This window comes from Papio anubis, chromosome 1, assembly GCF_008728515.1.
Source record: "Papio anubis isolate 15944 chromosome 1, Panubis1.0, whole genome shotgun sequence".
In the NCBI taxonomy this organism is placed as follows: domain Eukaryota; kingdom Metazoa; phylum Chordata; class Mammalia; order Primates; family Cercopithecidae; genus Papio; species Papio anubis.
In genome coordinates this window covers 179,535,333-179,556,328 of record NC_044976.1, presented here as the reverse complement: position 1 = coordinate 179,556,328, position 20,996 = coordinate 179,535,333, and the positions used below count along the sequence as shown (strand labels likewise).

The 20,996-nt window shown below is 45.6% G+C and overlaps 2 protein-coding genes across 3 annotated transcripts; both read right to left on the bottom strand.

Moving 5' to 3' along the window:
- Positions 1–2,720: 2,720 nt before the first annotated feature.
- On the bottom strand, positions 2,721–11,984 carry GLUL (glutamate-ammonia ligase). Of its 2 annotated transcripts, none has more exons than XM_021929837.2 (7): positions 11,453–11,984; positions 8,378–8,556; positions 6,948–7,109; positions 6,072–6,218; positions 5,583–5,710; positions 5,180–5,379; positions 2,721–4,551 (listed from the first exon to the last, which is right to left on the bottom strand). In XM_021929837.2, the coding sequence occupies exons 2-7, from the start codon at positions 8,541–8,543 to the stop codon at positions 4,233–4,235; spliced, it is 1,122 nt and encodes a 373-aa protein (XP_021785529.2). In that variant the 5' UTR covers positions 8,544–8,556; positions 11,453–11,984; the 3' UTR covers positions 2,721–4,232. The 2 variants fall into 2 exon arrangements, with proteins under 2 accessions (XP_021785529.2, XP_021785532.2); XM_021929840.2 differs by lacking the exon at positions 11,453–11,984 and adding an exon at positions 10,281–10,630.
- Positions 11,985–19,228: 7,244 nt separating this feature from the next.
- Positions 19,229–20,667, bottom strand: LOC101015996 (transmembrane epididymal protein 1). Its single transcript, XM_031667484.1, has 2 exons — positions 20,556–20,667; positions 19,229–20,242 (listed from the first exon to the last, which is right to left on the bottom strand). Exons 1-2 carry the CDS (start codon positions 20,665–20,667, stop codon positions 19,368–19,370), a joined length of 987 nt encoding a protein of 328 aa, XP_031523344.1. The 3' UTR covers positions 19,229–19,367.
- Positions 20,668–20,996: the final 329 nt, after the last annotated feature.

Here is a 20,996-nt window from a genome sequence, read left to right as displayed (position 1 = left end):
GGTAGTAAAAGAATCAACATTTTCAACTTGTTTTTTGGGGTTTTGTTTTGTTTAGGCAAGGTCTCAATCTGTCACCCAGGCTGGAGTGCAGTGGTGCAATCACAGCTCACTGCAGCTTCAATTTCCTGGGCTCAAGTGATCCTCCCATCTTAGCCTCCTGATAGCTGAGACTGCAGGCGTGCAATTTAAAAAAAATTTTTTTTTTGTAGAGACTGGACCTCACTATGTTGCCTAGGCTGGTCTCAAACTCCTGAGCTCAAGAGATCCTCCCGCTGCAGCCTCACAGAGTGTTGGGATCACAGGCGTAAGCCACTTCACCTGGCCTTGATTCTTTTTACGCTCAATAAAAATGGAACTTTGTCTTCCTGTCATGGCCAGAGTTAAAATACAGTCAAATAATAAAGACCTCATAGAGTTAAAGCTCACAAAACTGATACTTAAAAATAATTTATTAAACAAGTATTGCAGGCACTACAACAGGTCTCAAGATACAGTGGTAAGCAAGAAAAACAGGATCTCTTGCTTTCATGAAGTTCAATTAGGAAGTCCTATTGAATGATGAGACATCTTTCTTTGGGGCAGCAAGTTACTTTCACTTAGTGGTAAAAGGGCCAAGAATAGTTCAGGAACTTCTCATCCACCTGTCTACCATTCTACACAGCAGCACAGATCTGGCTTTTTAAATGGCCCTAGGCCAGGCACGGTGGCTCACACCTGTAATCCCAGTACTTTGGGAGGCAGAGGTAGGGGGGTCACATGAGGTCAGGAGTTCAAGACCAGCCTGGCCAACATGGTGGAACCCCATCTGTACTAAAAATACAAAAATTAGCCGGGCATGGTGGTGCCAAGTCCCAGCCACTTGGGAGGCTGAGGCAGGAGAATCGATTGAATCTGGGAGGCAGAGGTGGCAGTGAGCCAAGATTACGCCATACTACACTCCAGCCTGGGCGACAGTGAGATTGTCTCAAAAACAATAAAAGGCCCTATACAGCACCCATCCATGGAATTCTTTCAAATTCCCTATAGCTTGTGCTGTCACTTAGTTGTTATCTAGTACCTGGCAAGATGATATTAGGGGAACTCATGTTTAAGGAGTTCATGGAGACCTCCTTTTGTAAATACTGGCTTGACTCAAGTTTGAAAATTTGGTCATTATTCTGTTTAATCTATTACTGATAAAAGTTATCACATAACCCAGTGTCTGCAAATGAACTATAAAAAACACCTTAGAAATACAAATGTATAAATGTATACAAATATGGTATATGTTTACAAATATGGTATACATTTATATTATGCATGTGTATGGACATATATCTGCATATTGTAAAATGAAATAGAATTTTTTAGAAATACAAGGGGATTGCACTGTGACCTCTAGGTCAAAGTTAATTCTAGGTGAGAGGGGGGAGAAACAAATATGCTGGTTGTTTTCACCTAAATTCTGATCCTATGAACTTAAATTCCTTCTCATGCAATCATTTTGTCAGGGAATTGATTACAATGAATGAAATCCAAAGTGCTCAGGTCACTGCCTCTTCAGTTTAGTGTTTACACTGTGTAGGAGACACCATCCAAGAGGCTGTAAGGGTGACTAAGCAAAGGGAAGACAACTTCTGTTGGGGAGGTGGAAGTAGAGATTCAATGGAAATAAGGGTATGCATCATTTAACAACAAAATCAAGAAAATGCTAAGGATGAAAGAGGGTACTCAACAATCATGCTGAAACAACAGGCATAAGCTAGGACCATGCCAGCAAGCTAATAGGTAGATGACTCTACTTTGAATATTAAATCATACCAGGAGCCAACTTTCTTAAGAAAAACCATGGATATCTAGGATTACTTGACTAGTGTAAAATACAGTCGCCTGAAGAACTGTGTCGTATCTAAATACTATCACAGGCCCCGGCTATCTCAAACTGATAAGAGTATTCTGCCTTTTAAAAACAATCATTATTGCCCACATTATTAGTAGTATTAATGTTGTTAATAATATTGCACGCCGTGTCGAATAACTGCTTTTTGCTAGGTATGTGCACAGCATCAAGGGAGCCGGAGGGAGCTTTTACCCAGCCTCATGAGGAATGAATGAAGGTAGGAATTGGCCAGGATACGGTGGAAGAACTTCCAGATACACGGACCAAGGTAGAGCAAGGGGCAAGGGCACGGGTGACAACACAGAGCTTTTGAGAATCACAAGCAGTCCACTGGTCTTCCTGCAAGGCAAGATACACCCAAGGACGAGCTCATGCCTAGGGCATGGCCAACCTTGGAAGGCTTCAACCAGTGAAGCAGGGTAGCTAATATGTTACTTAAATGAATCACTGACAACAGATAGTAGAAATTGTAAAGCCAGTTAATCATACATTAAGTATTTTAGGCTATTAGGCCAGGAATGGTCAAAACAATGTTATGGTAAGCCAAAACCAAACTCAGGGGAGCACAGAATGGGGAGGAGTGGGGGTTGTACCCTGCTATAAAACTCTAGGCTAGGAAATGCCAAGATTGTGTGTTATTAAGTCTAGGTGAAAAACTTAATCCCAGTAGTCCCAAATACCCAAGCTAGAGAGGTACAGGAAAGGACTGGTCAGCAACATCACTCCAGTGTTTTAAAAACTCAAAGAGTACATAAACTTGAGCTTATTTTGCCTGTTTTAGGAAATAAAGGAATATAATGGTACATGGGGATTTGAAAGAACCACGAACACATCAGAGAGATCTTATGTTAGGTTGATTTATAAGTGCTGCTTTGGGCAGTTACACAGTTTGTTTACAATGAGGAGTTATTTGACTTTGAACATACTGTACATGGCAATTAGAAGTTGTCATGACAAGAGAAAACCATAGCTGGCCTGCCACAGCCAACATAAGAACCAGAAAACGGTAGATGAAATGAAGGAATAAAGGTGGGGTTTATTTCTTATTATAAAAGAAAAAAAATAATTCCTCAGCAGTCTTAACAAAGACATCAGGATACAAAATTACAAGTGTTTTGACTCCAGCCCTGTCCCTATCTCCTCCAAGAGCAGAGGTAGGAGACAGCTGAAGCAAACAAGCAATTCTGTAAAAATTACCTAGAAACCCTATAAATTTGATTAAAATCTAAACTTCTATAATTTTGCTTTTTAAAAAATTTAATATCAAAAGGCCTGCTTTAGTGACATGCTGTTCCTACCAGAAAATAACCCCAATACCCCCTGTCAGTAACATGCTCAAGTTGACCAGCCAACTCTTATCTCTAAACCCATGTGGACAAGTGTCTGTCTTTTAAACCAAAGCCACAGAGATCAAGTGACTGCTAGAAACGTGTTAACTAATCCAGTGCCCACCTTCTCCAGAGGGTGGGCAGGGCAGAAACCCAGAAGTGGTCATGAGGACCTAACCCCAGAGCACCATCTTTCTAAGCACCACCTCCCTCACTCCCTACTCAAAAGGAGATGCTTGGTTTCTAATCCGGACTATTCATCTCAAATCTGGTGCCCCGTGACCTGGATGGTTTTTTCCTTTAGCAAAACACACATAATCCACAAAACCATACATATAATTTTTTGTCTTTACATTTAAATATAAAAATACTATTCTGCTTTGTGTGATAAATCAAGGACCAAGCAACATGAACCTTTTCTTCTTTCAAGGTAGGGATATCCATCAGTTTATACTGAGCTTCGTGTTCAGAGCAGGGCATTTAGTCCCAAGCCAGGCTAGTCCCACAAGCAAGAGACCAAAGCCATTTTCTCTGATTCCCAACCCCTACCTTCTCTCCTAATTCCCACTTTTAATAGAAAAGTTGGTTATAACTTCTTAAGAAAAGTTTCCACCACAAGGGCAAGTCCTAACCTAACCAGAGGAAGTCAGGTCTTCCCCTTTCAGCTACCTCGAAGAAAAGTCCCCCTCCTGCAAACGTGTTCTGTCCGGATAGCTATGCCTATTGGACAGGTGCACCCCATTAAATGGAAGCAGTGGTTATGTTTCCCCACCCTCTTCCCCACTAATGCACTAAAAAGCTTCAGTGATAGGGAAAAAAAGGAGGGTAGGTGTGAAGAAATTAATAACTTGACCCATCTCTATCCCAGCCAAACAAAGAAAGCAAGATTAACTGGGCACAAGGAATGAAAAAAACGACCTTAATATTCCACCCTTTCAGTTATAATTGGGACAACTGGGAGAGGGGGAAGAGTTGGAGTGGGATGAAGAACTAGGAGGGCCTTGACAGCTAGAGGTCTAGTCCACTTAGTTTTTGTACTGGAAGGGCTCATCGCCGGTTTCATTGAGAAGACACGTGCGGATGAGGGCTTCTGTCACTGAAAAGGGGTCACAGTTGGCAGAGGGGCGACGGTCTTCAAAGTAACCCTTCTTCTCCTGGCCAACAGTCCGGGGAATGCGTATGCTGGCGCTACGATTGGCTACACCAGCAGAAAAGTCGTTGATGTTGGAGGTTTCATGGAATCCAGTTAGGCGTCGGGCATTGTCCAGGCCTCCCTTGGGATCATAGGCGCGGATGTGGTACTGGTGCCGCTTGCTTAGTTTCTCAATGGCCTCCTCGATGTACCTAGAAGAAACAGAAAAGATGGCAGTCCAACCTTGTCTCCAGGTATGGAGCCAAGAATGAAGTGCACCAAAATATGATACCAGTGGTACAAACACTTCATGAAGGCAGTGGCTTCGTCTTCTTACCTGTGTGTCTCAGTGGTCAGAACAGTGCCCGACAAGCAGTAGAAAGTATTTGTTGAAAAGACCAATCATTTGAAACTTTCTCCCCCTCATAAGCATTAAGTTTATCCACATGCCTGTATTATTAACTAATTTAGTTCTAAAAGATTTTCAAATGCATGAATTTGTCAACTTTTCCCTGTCACGACATATATGTCACAAATATATATTATATATCAATGTTTATATAATGATATATGACTAATAATTATTTGTTATAATTTATATAATAATTATCACTGTGAATCAGAAGTATTACTTGGTATTTTTCAAATAGGAACAAAATGAGAATTTGAAGTCAAGTGTCAACAGCTAAGGTACGTCCAGACTGAGAAGTCAAGTTTACTTAACTCTGGTAAATATTTGCAAGTCATCCTGCAAAGGAGACTTTGCTGAGAGATTGATAAGTCTCTTCCCAAGTTTTCTGCCACAGGAGATTAAAGATGGCCCCAGCAGAAGATACTCACTTCAGACCATTCTCCTCCCGCATGGCCTTGGTGCTGAAGTTGGTATGGCAGCCTGCACCATTCCAGTTCCCAGGAATGGGCTTAGGATCAAAGGTTGCTATCACTCCAAAGTCTTCACACACACGATGCAAGATGAAACGGGCCACCCAGAGATGATCTCCCATGCTGATTCCTTCACAAGGTCCAATTTGAAATTCCCACTAGAAACGAGAAGCTTGGCCATTAAAACAAAGCCAACTGCTCACTCCAACTCAGAAGCTCCTAAACCTGTTCTCTTCTCACCTCTCCTCCAACCCATTCTTAGGTTTTGGGTTAGTGAGTGGTGTATCAGCAGCCCTTACTAGCAAAAGTCCTATATGCACCTACCTGCCCTTCATCATTGATGGACTGGAGCTATATTTACCTGGGCAGGCATGACCTCGGCATTAGTCCCCGCAATCTTGACTCCAGCATACAAGCAGGCCCGGTAATGGGCCTCCACGATGTCCCTGCCATAGGCTCTGTCTGCTCCCACACCACAGTAATATGGACCTACAAAAGCATCAAGACAAAACGCTAAGAGTCAAGAAATCCAGAGAATCCCAAAGTCAGAGATCAGAAGGCCCTTAAGCCTTGCCCTCTTGAATCACTATCCTTGCCTTCATCTGTAGGTACAGGGCAGGGGAGGGGCAACAGGGGAGTTCCTCTTCACCTGTGGGGCCAAAGCTTCCCCCTAAAACCTTACTTTATACATTTATATCCATTTTTGGACTTTGGTGATATGAGGGCTGTTTCGCCTTTACTGTATTATTTTGCTTCTTGATTCAGAAAGTCACTCCCATCCCTGGGAAGGGGCATTCTGGAACAGTTAAGACACTTCTGGCAATTTCACCTCTAACCCAAGAAGACTTACCCTGGGGCCCCGGGAAGCCGTTGGAAGGCCAACCAAAGGGGTGCCCATCTGTCCCCATGAGGGTATATTCCTGCTCCATGCCAAACCAGGGGTGCTGGTTGCTCACCATGTCCATTATCCGTTTACAGGTGTGCCTCAAATTGGTCTCTAGAAAAAAGAGTGAACAATACGCCATCAGGGATCTGATGCTGAATACCAATGCTGATGGGAGAACAGTCTTTGGATTCTATACAACTGAGGTGTGCACTATAGGCTGAAATGACCCAGTATAGGCCTTCTTGGGATCACTGAGTCACTGAGTCAGAAAAATGAGAGAAGCTGTAACTGTACATCTGTAGGAAGACTCTGCAACACTTCAGTTTTAACTAAACTCAGTTACAACCAAGTCACATGAGAATGGATTTAGAACAGGGCAACTTTCACCTTATCTGCATTCTGGCCACCTCCCAAGCACCAAATGCCTGGCACTTAACCCTCTATTCACAAGACAGCTGCTTCTGGTTGTTAGATTTATTCTTCATTTCTCAGACACTTGGAGCCATTCTATAGTTTTTGAGAATCATTTGTCCATTGGTTTACATTTGTCCTGGCCTACATTCCAGGCAGGAGGGCTGTTACTGGGGACTCCAAGACCGGCAAACAGATCTGGACAAATCAAATGCTATTTTATGCTACCAACAGACAAGACCATAGAAAGATGGGCCATATTATCTCTTCCTCAAAGGAGAAGTTCAGGGAAGAGGCTCAATCACTCAGATTCTTAAAACAGTCATGAAATAGCCTAGTCTTCCCAATACTGATTGCAGAATGTCTCCTCCCTCCCCTTCACAGCATTCACAGATTGAGGAGAGGAATCTATAGCTGTGCTATACATACCTGCAGGCCTTCGATTGTACTTGAAAACTTCACACAACACCAGCTTGTTCGGGTCCTTACGGAAGGGGTCCCGAAACATGGCAGCAGGCACGAGATACATGTCACTGTTGGAACCTTCAGACTGTAAAGTACTAGAGCCATCGAAATTCCACTCAGGCAACTCTGGGGCAAAAAGAGGGAAAATTACATTTAAAACGTACAGGAGCTTTCCAAGCAATGCAAATACAGCCAGCCCTTCACTCACCTTCCCATCTCTAAAGATCTCTTTTCCAGGAAGTTATTAAGGCATAAATGCCATCATTAATATGTATACCCTGGCACCTGTACCTGATCCTACAGCCCTTCCTATCTGAGTTCCAAGTAAGACCACTGTACCACTTCCTTAAATACATCAGACACTCCCTTCCCAAATGTCTTCCAGGAGACAAACTGAAGCATTCTGTTACCATTACCAGCCTATCAGTCACTTAAAATACTGAGATAGTGAAGGATTCTGATTCTTCCATTAGGCAATGTGTCGCTTCCTTCTTCTCATGCCCCCAGTGTATTCTGGCAAGTAATGTCCTTATTTTATAGATGAGGGAACAGACAACTAGAAGGATGACTTACTCAAGGATGTTCCCTTATTACCTATCCACCTTTCCCACTGTTTTAAAGACTGCTTTGTCTCTCTAGCTGACTGAGTTCTCTGAAGGCAGAGACCAGACTCTCACTTTGTATCTTCAGTGTCTGTGAACTATCTGCCACATAGCAACTACACAATATAGGCTTTGTATTATGATCATTCACTTATTCAAAAAGGAAAAGTAAGCTATCCTAAACTAGGTAGGAGGTGATACTTGGCCCCTTTCTGGAAGAGGGAAGACTATGGCTTGTTTTAGACTGAAAAATGAAGGTCACAACTATAATCTAACTGTAGCTCCTAGAGGGATAAGCAATTAAGACAGTTTAAGAATTTCCAAAAGTGCCATCAACTAAAAATCAGTCCTATTTGAAAACCATTTTAGAGCATTTGCTTCACATCTAGAAGCCCAGTGATGTGAGTATTAAGTACAGTTTTCTAAGAGTTTGTAAACTAGATGGCATTCTCAGGTTAGAGCAGTGGTTTTCTGAGGGTGCCTTAGAGTCAGGTAAGTGGGGATGCCCAGGTCGGCAATCTCTAAGCCCCATGCCAACTCTCCATAAACCAGACTTAGTTTTTCTTCAATACACTGGCCTACATGCACAATTCCATTTAAATAAAGGGTTCCATTGTTGCTCTGCTTTGAGGCAGTGTAGGAGCTTAATGTTGACTGAACGAAGTCTGGAAAGCCCTGCCTTAGAAAAGCTTTACAAACAGAATAAAGAGGCCTAATCCAGAGGCTGAGTCAAAGGCCCACCCCTCTGCAGATCCCACCCAGCGTGTGCTCCACTCCACATTGCTGTCTCACCTTCCACACACTTGGGCTCACTGTCCAGGGTCCGGGTCTTGCAGCGCAGTCCTTCTCCAGTACCATCGATCCAGATATACATGGCCTGGACTTTCTCACCCTGAGGCAGGGACATGTACACCTGCTTGATGCCTTTATTTAAGTGGGAACTTGCTGAGGTGGTCATGGTGGAAGGTGTTCTGGAGAGAGAAAAAAAATAACATTGTTAACGCCCACTCCAAACTGATCCCCTGCAAAAATGGCTTCAGAGGGACAACTGAATCAAAAGTTGTGAATCAAGGTGTAAGTGCCAACTCCTTCCCCTGTGGAAGTCAACACACAGAAAGTTATGTTTACTCACTCTTTCAGGGGGATTAGTTTTATAGTAGGCGAAAATCTCCTTTATAATAGGCTGTAAAACTGATCACCACCTTTTGAAGCAATTAACACAGATGCCTGCTAAAGAAAAGATCAGGCCCTTGGTAGTAACTCAATGCCTCTTGCATCTCTGAGCTCAAAGGCTTAAGTTCCACAGCTACTGCAGATCCCAGGCTTCCAAGTTGGAACTTACACTTGTGAGGACTGTCTATTCCTTCAGTGTAGCTGAGGTAACACTAAACTATCCAAATACTAATCTATCAGAGGAAACAAACCAAACCAATACACACATTTACAAAACATAGAACTTCTTCCAATACAAGTAAAATCCAGCCACAGAACAGGCTTGGCTTCCAAGGTTTCTGTTTTTCTCTTTGCCTTTCATCCTAGCTGTGGTCTTAACTGAAACCCACAGCCACTCCCCACCAAAAGAAAACCCACTACACATTTAGATTTGATGAAACAAGGTTACAATTTTTTTTTAAAGGCTAGCAGTTTCCTACAACAAAAGCTGATTCAAACCAGATTCTAAGGGGCATGCTGCCATACTTTCCATAGGTCTCACGCAAAGTTTCACTTAAGATAGTGAGCAAGAATCACAACATTATGGAATTCCACAAGAAGACTTCAAGTAATTAGGAAATTTCCACTTCGAAATCAAAAAGATCTGGAATTTTAAAAGCCATAAGGCATACTAATAACTGCCAACCACTACCACAAAACCTCTGAAAGAACAGAAACTCTGAAGCCACAACAGCCAAAAAGGAAACGTTCCTCCCTCCGTGGCCCAGGATGGCTAGAAAGGGAACACATTGTTCTCCTCCAACGACTAGGGCAACGTTCTGAAGTACAGTGGCAAAGTTTCTATGGGCAACCGTCCATATTTGCCCAGCTGAAAACATAACTGCTTCTCCCTCTGACAGCCTCACCACCCTTCCCCTTGGGGAAGACCAACACCCCAATATTGCCTCTAGAAGATTCAGTCGGCCAAATCCTACCTCCCACCTCCGTCCCAGAACCCTTCAGCTCCCGCTAAAAGCTACAACCCACCTAGGCGGGCGGATCACCTGAGGTACGGAGTTCGAGACCAGTCTGGCCAATATGGTGAAACCCAGTCTCTCCTAAAAATACAAAAATTAGCCGGGCCTGGTGGTGCCCGCCTGTAATCCCAGCTACTCGGGAAGCTGACACAGGATAATCGCCTGAACCCTAGAGCTAGAGGTTGCAGTAAGCCGGGAGCTTGCACCACTGCACTCCAGCCTGGGCGACAGATCGAGACTGTCGGTGGGGAAAAAAAAAAAAAAAGCTACAACCCAATTTCTCAGCTGTCCTCTCCAACCTGTTACACCACCAATATCATGCACACTTTGTCCTAAGCCTGTTTCGGATCTCCTGCTCTTTTCCGTGAGCCAGTTGGATGCCAGCACTCTATCAACTGCTGCTGCCGTGGCGCCAAGTTTATGTGGGGGGAACGGATTCTGAAGCTTTTAGCCGTTTCTGCAGCTCTCACCAACTCCGGGGTCATCCTCCCTGCTCCCTCACTCACCCCAGCCACAGAAAGTCAAGCGTATTGTTAGGGTTGCCCTCCTTAGCCCTTCTCTTTTTGGAGTGGCGTTCGCGCCTCTCCTCTTTCTCAGACTCGAGCTGGTCCAAGCACCGGAGCTTTCTGGGCGAGGGCGATGGAGAAGGGGACAGACAGCGGTCGGCCCGGGGGGTGTCGAAGCAGGCCGGTTGGTGGGTTAAGGTCTTAATCTTGACTCGAGATTTCTCCCCGGAGTTCACGGAGTAGGCGACGAAGCCGAAACAGTTGGAGGGCGACCCGGAGGAGTCTGACTTCTCGTCGTCTTCATAATTTTCATTGGTTGCTTTCTTCGTGAACTTGCGGCTGGGGGAGGATCCCCGCTTCCCGCCCCCGAGGGAGTTGTAATTATCCACTTTGAGAGCAGCCCCTTCCCACTGAAATGTCCCTAAAGCGGGCGCCCCGCCCCTTGGGCCCCCGTCTGAATCTCAGGGCCTCACGGAGGTGGCCATACCCCACCGCCGAGGGGTTGCGGGGTCCCCGGGGAGGGTGGGGGCGCAGGCCGGAGGGACCGCGCGCTGCTGCTGCCTCGGCCCGGCCCAGCTTCTCCACCGACTGCGCCGAGGCCCGGGCTCTCCATTGTTCGGTCACACTGGAAGGCCCCCGGGACCCCGAGGCGGGAGCCGGCCGCGCAAACAACGCTCACTGTTACACGCCGCAATCGAGGCGTCTCAACGATCGCCAGAACCACGACGACTGCCCCACCACGAGGAAAGCAGCGAGGCGCCCGCGCCAACCAAGCGCCTTGTTTGCGCTCTGCAGGGGACCGCACCGCCACTCCATCCACAGCGCAAACACCACTGTGAGCCCCAGGGCGCGGGCCAGCCCAAAGGCCTCCAGGGGCGGCGCTTGGGCCGCAAGTAGTGAAAAGAAGATCAAAACAACTCACCCCGCCCTTCCCAGAGCCTGGCCAAGGGCGCGCCCCACCAGCGCCAGCCCCGGAGGGTCCAAGCCATCGGCGGCGGAAGCACGCGGGAGGAGGACTGGAGCCGGACCTCAGGCCCGGGCCAGAGAGGCCGCAGCGTAGGGCTGGGACTGGAGGGGCAGGCGGCCGAAAAAAGAGGCTGGGTGGCGCGCCTCGCGGGGTAGCAGGGGCGGTGCGTGTCGCTTGGGTGCCACCGGGCCGTCCGGGGGCTTACCTGGGCGCCGAGCAGGCGGGCGGGTAAAGGCAGGCCGCGAGAGCGAGGTTAGGAGGAGAGGAGGCCGTAGTGCTGCTCACACGCTTCGCTCTTCTCCCACTCTCGACTCTGCAAGGCCGCTCGCTGCCCCGCACCCTTTATCCGCGGCCGGGGGCCGCCCCCGGTGCCCTGATTGGCTCCCAGCGGCCGGGAGCCCGGGCCGATCAGCTGATGCATTCCCCGGCCCCGCGGCCATTGGGCGAGGAGCCCGGCGGGCGCCGCTGGGGTGGGGGCAAGCGAGCTGGGAAAGAAAGAAAGAGAAAGGGGCGTGGGGGAGGGGCAGGGCGGCGTGGGGGAGGGGAGCGGAGCCGGGAGGGCGGAGGGCGGAGGGGCGAGCTGCTGCCAGGCCGGGAAGCCTTCGCTCGCCGCCCGCCCGCCCGCCTGCTCGCTGGCCCGCCAGGTGCCACCCGACGGCCCCCAGCCCGGGGCCCCGAGGCTCCCAGCAAAGCGCCCTGGACCTCTGCCCTGCAGTCTTTACGGGCAATAGTTTTACGAGGAGCGCTCCCTGGGGAAATGCGGAACCAGGGAAACCGAATTTAGCCTTTTGTTACGAGGGAGCCTCCGAGCCCCGCTTCCCGCGGGCAGGGGTTAGCTTGAGAGGGAGCGCGGGGCGCGGGACCCGGGGGAACCTTGGGCGGGCCTGGGCTAGCGTGGGTGCCAATTGGGCCTGGGGACGGGTCCGGGTTCCCAAACCCTGGAAGAGCCGCCCGCTCCGGCTCTGTTGGCTCTGGGGAAATAAACAGAACTCTGCCATTTCACATTTGAAATCAACGTGCTGTGTCTCTAATTTCACAGAGGATTCTGGAGGGCGGTAGAAACTAAGTCTGGAGACCTGTGTCATACCGCTGGCCAGACCCTAGGCAGGTCTCTCAGGGCCCAAGTTTCCTCATCTGCAAAATAAAGTGATCATGGAAAACGATCTGTGGAACCGCCCACTAGATTTGAAATTCTGTGTGCAAACTGCCCCCTGAGCAGCCGAAAGGAAATCGAGGTGTTCACTTGCCCCTTTCGAAGTCCAGAAATTGTCAAGAAATGTCTTAAACGAATTCTCCCTGGTTTTGCTTTATCAAGTGCGGCGTCTTGTTAATCTGGAAAATGGGAATACATACCTCTCCTCTCAGCTTGCCGTGATGGTTGGGAAAATGTGTATGTGAACACAATCTTGAAATGGATGTTTGTCAGCAGATGCACAATAATTATATGTGTACCTAGAGACACAACATAGGTAGATAGGTAGGTAGGTCGATATTGCTATCCGTACTGTTACTCGATCATTTTGTTTTTAGTGCCTGAAATCTACCTGATGGTGTCCAGCTTTTATTGCTTCTTTCAGTTTAAAGAGCAAGAATTTATGTTTCCAGTGCCTTTGGAAGAGGAAGGGAAGAAGTTTGTTCTTCTGGTTGTTTTGTACCGCAAATATGGAAAAGAAATGTTGCCTGCGACCACATACACATAACTTGGCTTCTTTGGTCAACACCCTTTCCTTTAAGAGTGTATAACGCTGTAGTACTTTTAAATGACAGATGCAGCATTCATCTCAAACAGGGGTTTTTGGGATGTTTCAGACTGGTGACATTTTGGATTGTGTAGGTTGCCTTACAAATTCCTCGTTAAATTTCAGTGCTGCCCCTTGAAGCATTCCATTGTGGTGCCTACAGGCACGGCTGCAGGTCAGGCAAACCTAGGTTCAAATCCGGGCTTTCCCTTCATACCAAATCACTAGCCACATGAAGCCTGTTTTTTTGTCTATAATAAAAGAGGGGTAATAATTGTTACCTTATAAAAGGATTAATTGTGATAGTACATGCAGAAGAGATTGAGTAGTCCCTGGTGCATCCTAAATGTTTAGAAAACAGCAATTATAATTATCATAGGCCAAGTTCTATAATCTGAGGTGACTGGATTCTTTCTTTCCCTGTAGCGACTTTTGAATACAACTTTTCTGACTCAGTGTAATGCTTTACCATTCATTATATCGAACTGGACTTAACCTTGGTAACACAGTGCGCGGTCTTCATTTCCTTCTGTAAAGCTGTGAGTTTAAATGGTTGAGGAAGGGAAGCAAAGGAGGAGAAAAGTGACGTTTTTATTTTAAAAGATGTTTTTAATCATTTCCAGATACCAAACTACCAAACCATAAGCCAGAGCCTCTGCTGCACACACCACCAGCACCTGAGGTGGGGATGGCAAACATAACAGAGAACGGAATGGTAAGGTGGGAGTCCAGTTCTGCAGGCTTACAGTGTTTCTGCCATTTGAGTGCCTGCTTCCCTTGCTAGATGTCTTGACCTCATTGAGCAGTTTATTCATTGTCATATCCCGCAGTAGTGTCCAGGGTGAGTGTTCAATAAATGGTATTTGTTAACCATACAGAAGTGACTGTGGCACTATCAAGAGAACACGTGCTTTGAGCTGCTTTTCTGATAATGGAAATGGATTTGCTTTGATCCATTCATGTGACCAGGGGCACGCTTTGTAAGGTTAGGAACGTAATACCTATATAATGACCACTGACTCTTTCAGGAGTGAACAAGAGGTCTTGTCCTCCTCGGCCAACCCCACATTTACTTAAAGTGACGAAATTAGGGCCCAGATGAGTCCAAGAACTGACCAGGGAGGCTTGAGCATAGGCAAGAAGTAAAAGCGGAAGAAAACCCTTAACTGGTTCGCCCCCAGAAACCCAGACTGTACTTTTAGAGAAGTTAAAAGTAAAATAGCCTGTTTCATCCAGTTTGACTTTGCTGTGTCTGCTGCCCTTTCTTCTCCCTCCCCTTCTTCCCTAAATTGCCACCCACCCCCATTCTTCACCCCCACCATAAAAAGAGCATTAGAATGCTTGAACCCATGAACTTTTCTGTTTCTTGGTACACACCGTATCAGTGCTGACAAGAGGTTCCATTGCATGTGCTTTGAAGTCATGTTTTTCTCTCTTAGAGTAGAATTGCCATGTCCAAGGGGTGGGTGGAGTGGGAGAGCAATTACAGGGAAAGATTTTGTTCCAAATCTGCAGAAATAGCCTGAGATTAAAAGTATTTCTTCAATGTTATTCTGCTGCCTGAAATAAATGCTTTGTATTAGGATTTTGCTCTACCCCCAAATCTTATCTCTATTAGGAAACAACTTTTTCTCTCTTTTTTTTTCTTTTTTGAGACAGAGTCTCACTCTGTTGCCCAGGCTGGATGCAGTGGCGCGATCTTGGCTCACTGCAACCTCCGCTCACTGCAACCTCTGCCTCACAGGTTCAAGCAATTCTCCTGCCTCAGCCTCCTGAGTAGCTGGGATTAGAGGCGTGTGCCACCATAGCCAGCTAATTTTTTGGTATTTTTAGTAGAGACGGGGTTCAGCATATTGGCCAGGCTTGTCTCGAACTCCTGACCTTGTGATCCGCCCGCCTTGGCCTCCCAAAGTGCTGAGATTACAGGCGTGAGCCACCGCACCCGGCCCTGTCTCTGTTTTTTAAAGGGTCCATTCTCACTCTGCAAGTAAGAAATCCTTTACCTGGCGATCTGGAGTGCCTTCCCAGGGCCTCTGTGGTTGCCTTGTACACATTCGACACGAAATTTAGGGTAGGGTTCACACCGAACAAACCTTTTCTGTTTAGGAAATGGAATTTTCCCTGCGTATGAATGATTTCAACAGGCATTCCGGGAGACCTTTAAATCATGTTAAAGAGACACAATTGAGACTCAGCGTTGGGGAACACCCTGGAAACCCAACCCAGAATTGTATAATATTCTTTTAAAAATTATTATTATGTAATAAACCAACATCAATTCTTTCCAAAAGAATGGACCATAGTAGAATCTTAAACCAAATCAAAATAATAATAATAAAAATGAAGAAGAAATGAAACAGTTCTGGAATTTGATAGCATTATTCTTAAACCATAATTTAGGGAAAAGCTGTAGTTGGCCAAGCTTTCAAATTTCACTTTATACAGTTAGAGAAGGAAAGACTACATTATACTTCAGTTCAATAACTAGCATCGAGAATGGAGGAATTGTTCTTTATAGTCTTTGATTGTTTGGTATTTTTCAGTTCAGGACAGGAAATTGGAAATTCAAGTCTCAGCCATATCTCTAGCCTGATTTGAGTTTTGTAGGATGCCTACTGAAATCAGTCAAATACAAGGAACGCTTCATTTCCCCAACTGCATGTTATGATGGAAGGTTTGGGTCTATTTGAGCTCTACCCTGAATCATGTCTCTAGCAGGAAACTACGTGGAAAGTTGGGAAGAATCAAGTTCAACTTAGTTAACAACATGGGGAAATATGTCCTATTGAGAAAATTAAAGCCTTACAATTCTAGAATTAGATCTTCACATCATTCTATCTTAAAGAGGAGGAACTGAAGCTTAGATAAATCATAATAACTTGATGAAGTCACATGAGGGCAATATTTTAGAGCCTAATGAACTTTCAAGGTGCTGTTCTTTTTCTATTCCCTTTCCTTTAGTCTCTTTGGTCTGTGGATGATCTATTCCAGGGCCACCATCTCTAAAATACTGAAATTCCTACAGTCCTCACTGAGGGAGGTGCAGAGGACAAGAACTAACCATTTCCCTCTCAATCTTGGGTGTGCTTACCCAGTGACTTCCGTATAGCAGACACGTAATATATATTTTCTTTGTGAATAACTAAATTACCAAAAAAAAAAAAAAAAAAAAAAAAAAACACCGTAGGACAGATTCTCTTTGAAAGACTCTTTGGAGATCATTTTTCACATCTGATAATCTGCCTCCGGTTTCATTGTTTTGTGAATCTGAGGTTTTTGTAGATACATTTAGTCCTTTATTCTCAATTTACACTGTACAGATCTTTGTTCTGTAGATTGGAACATTATTGAAGCTAATTAAAAAATTTAGGGAATTTAGCATTCTGATCAAAAAATTATTTAGATCAGAGTATGTGCTTTAGTTGGTACCATTCCCAAAGAAATCCTCAATGGGATCCACAGCCCTTCCTCCCCTCCCACCTCATTAGTTAATTTGGATCCCTGTTTATTTCACATTCACTCGCCAAATTTTAATGGGAAACAAACAGCCCTAGGGTATGTTTTCCGGATGCTTGGGCAATTCTTAGTCCGGTTCTGGATGTTTCCTCTCCTTTCTCCTCTCCCACTTCTTTTAAACCCGTTCTGGGGAGACTTGTTTACTGGGGTTGGAGAATCAGAAGCTTGGCCAGGGTGGTGTGAACCTAGTGCCCTCTGGTGGAATTTTGTGAGAATGACAAACTTCTCCCCAAAAGCTTGAGTGTTTTGAGTTTTTTCTTGAGTAGCCTTTAGTGGGAGGACCTTTCTGTTACATCTTAAATCTAGTAAGTTAATAACATGCAGGCTTATTGCCTACACTGAATATTTGAGAGCTATTATGTTGGGGGTATCACTTGATTACCAGAGGTTTATTGTTACAGAATTAGGCCTCATTACAGGAAACAGGCAGCTAAGTGTTTGTGCTTTTTCATCCCCTCCCGTCAATGTGTAAGAGAGGTAAAGAGAAAAAGAAGGCTCCCAAAGAAAAGTAATTGAAAAAAGTCTAGGAACCAAGAGTAAAGGGGAAATGGCAAGCATTAGAAGCCTTGGTCACAAACAAGTCTTATCCCCAGCACTTGCTCTGGATCTGAGCCCAGAAATTTAAGACCCTGCCAGAAGTTGAGAGTCTGCCAGATTCTCACCCCCTAGGGGAGATGGGGGTCGGGGTAGAGGACAGAAAGTGTTGCATAAACACACTCCTAAGGGAGGTCTAGGGTGTTTACACTGTACTGTTTGCTTCACCTGGGCTTTCTGCCTGGCTGACTTTCTTTCTTTCTCTTTTCTTTTCTTTCTTTTTTCTTTTTTTATTTTTAGACATAGTCTCACTCTGTCATCCAGGCTAGGGTACAGTGGTGCAATCTCAGCTCACTGCAACCTCCGCCTACCAGGTTCAAATGATTCTCCTGCCTTAGCCTCCTGAGCATCTGGGATTATAGGTGTGTACCACCACGCCTGGCTAATTTTTGTATGTTTAGTAGAGACAGGGTTTCACCATGTTGACCAAGCTGGTCTCGAACTCCTGACCTCAAGGGATCCGCCCGCCTTGGCCTTGCAAAGTGCTGGGATTAGAGGCGTGAGCCATCTTTCTTTCTTCTTTCTTTCACAATTTCATTTTTTTCATTTTGAGATAACTTGCTTCTCCATTGCCATTAGCAAAGTCATTGTGGCCCAGAGGACACAGTCACGCTTGCGTCAGACACACCTGCACTTAAATTCCTGTCTTGCTTCATACCAGCTGTGAGACTTGGGCAAGTCAACCTGCTGGAGTCTCAGTTTTCTAGAGATTCCTTATAGAAACATCTGTGAGGATTAAAAACAATAACGGAGTCAACTTCAGAAACAAGTTATTGGATTTTATTATACCCCAAAACAAGGAAGAGAGTGGGTGCATTACTAAGGCAATGACTCAGTGTTCAGGACTGTTGTTGTCACCCAGAGAGTTTCACAAAACCTCCAACCTGTCCAGCAACGCATTTAGAAGAAACAGGATTAGGGAAGATTCTGGAAGCAAAGAAGCCTTTATTAAACATAACCATGATCCATAGCTGGAGTATACATAGGAAATTTGGTAACTTGGATAAGGCAAAGCCTTTTCCCTTTAGGAGCCTCTACTGTAGTGGGTGAGGTAAAACCTCCTAAAAGAAAATGATTTCAGCAGCAGTATAAAAGAAAGTGTGTCACCTGTATGAGCAAAATAACAAGGCAGATTTAATGTAAGTGCCCAAGAGTTGCAAAACAAGGGAATCAATAAGAGTTCTGGAGAAGGCCACCTTGGGGGTACTTGGTGTGGTGGGGGTGGATGTAGGTTTATTCTGGGAATCGAATAACATGGTAAATATGTGACTGTAGTATGACTGACTGTGATATGCAAGGAAAAGAAATTTGCAAAGACCCAAGAATGGTATCTGCTAAATTGCTTGTGCAAGGGTGGTCATGGTGAAATAGGAAAGTTTGGGCTAGAGTAAGAGTAATAAAATGAGAAGTCAGGAAAGTACCGAGCATTTGAATTCTATACAAATTTAAATTATGGAAATTTGAAATGTTATTAAGACTTTTAAAAGTCGCACTTTATATGTAACATTTGAAATGAAGCCAATTCTTGAAAGCTGGGGGAGAGAAGGAGGCAAAACGAGCATAATTTCAGCCTGTATGAATTAATTATAAATTCTATCATGCTGCTTCCACATGGTGACACCACTTTGGTGAGCACATAAAGTGCCCACTTTTCTTTATCAAGGTGGGACTTGAATGGGTCCAGTTGTCAGTTGTGAGAAGTCTTTATTCCCTCAGGTAAAAGGCAATCCCTTGTGCCTGACGAAGAAGCTAGTAACAGCATAACTGCTAGACTCTGTTCTCCTCCCTTCACAGCTCTTCCTTCTGTTACATTCTCTTCCCCCAGTGGCTTTTCTTGCACACTAATTTGTTCTCCTGTTCCTTTTCCTTCCCACCCTCAAATCGCATCAGCATCTCTTTCTCAATCCCTCTCCCCTTATCTTCTCAGTAATTAGAGGCTCAGAGACAGAAAATGCACCAGCACGGGCATGGTGGCAGCCTCCTGTAATTGCAGCTACTCGGGAGGCTGAGGCAGGAGATTCGCTTGAACTCGGGAGGCGGAGGTTACAGTGAGCTGAGATTGTGCCATTGCACTCCAACCTGAGCAATAGAATGAGACTCCGCCTCAAAAAAAAAAAAAAAGAAAAGAAAAAAGAAAATGAACCAGCAGACAGGACCAACTCCTAGCCTTCAAGGCCATTACCTTCACCAAGAAGGGTACCATGCTCATGGCTGAGGAGCCCACAGGAGGAAGATGAGGTGGACGATGTGACAGCCACTGTAGGCCCTGTCTCAGGTGGAGCACTTTGCAAGGAGGAGAGCCTGGTCCTCTTTCTCTGACTGCTCCACTTCCTGTAGCAGCTTGTAGAGGGGTCCTGGAGTGCTTGCGTAATACGGAGCTTCTTTGGGTCCAGTCAGCTTCAAGCTGGGACTGTAACAATGATACCAAAAGGAAGAGAAGCCATAGATTCCCAACAAGAATGAGGCATCGATCATCACATGCCAGCAGAAGAAGGTGGTGACAAACATGATGTCACTGATGTCATCGTCTTGCCATGGGTAGCCAGAGACAGGTCTGTATAGAATAAAGCCTGCCTGCATCAGCCAGGAGCCCATCATCAGCATCAGAAAGATCTCCATCAGCTGGAGATGACACATGTTGGGAGCCCACAGCTGTGCAGTCAACACCAGCAACAGCAGGAACACCACCAAAATGAGCAGAGAGTGAACGTGCAGCTCCACCCCTTCTGAGTCTTTAGCATGTGACACCATCAGCAGCAGGAGCTGGTAGATGATCAGGACCAGGGTACCTTTTTCTAGGCCCACACACCTCTGAGGCAGCACGTTCTTGCTCATGAAGTCCACGCAGCCATTGAGAGTGAGGAGGATGAACATGGTGAGGTGCTGCCACTCTTTGGGGTACATGAACCTTGGTGGCAGCTCCCTGTTCATCAATATCAACCCTCCTTTAATGCAACTGACCTCATAAACTGTCAACAGGGAGCCAGTCGCCATCTTCAACAAACCTCCATAGGATATTTTCCACAGCCTGGCACATCTTCCCTTATTCCTGGGAGGGGATGAAGGATATAGGAGAGAGTCACTGAATATTATAGCTTTGGAAATTACTACTGCCTGATATAGTCCATATAAGAACAGAAACAGCCCTGGATACACATGACCAATAAAGGTTCCCATGGAACCATCAATCTGTCCACTGAAGGAGAGAAAAGCAATACTCAGGCACAGCCTCACTTTATGCAGCCACTTCAAGTTCTGGGCTTTGGAAAGAACTGACTTCCACCTACTTTTATCATCTCACCGCACCCACTGCTCCCCCACAAAGAGGAAATGTTTCTCAAGACAAGCCTACACATTTGGTGGAATATGGTCTATCATTCCATTCCATTCTGGTACACTGGGAATGCACTGGCTTCTGCCAAAGAAGTTGGTGAATGGGCTTTCAGAGGACCCTCTTACAACCCTTGAGGTGCTTCTGGTTACACTCATCCCTACGTCCCATGGCTTCCTTCTTCTTGTCCTTCCCAGAGCTCGGAGGAGAAAAGGAGAGGAAAATGGAGTGGGTTGCCATGACGGTATCCAACAAATTATGGACACTCATAAACTCTTGAGTATACTTTAGTCCTTCTCAGACATCATTTTGGTCCAATTGTAAAGTCAAACATTTTCTTTATGGATACTTTTGAACATTTGGATATATAGTATATTTAGCACCTATCTGGCTTTTCTACTTATCTATGATAGACTCATCTTGAAGACCTCCAAGAAAGCCCCCTTCAACATCCCCCTGTTACCCGCTCACATTCCCCCAACCACCACCACTTCAAAATTTCTACTGGCCAGGAGATGAATCTGAAAAGCCGCCCCTGGGTATTTGATTTTAGGGGCTGTGGTGATTTT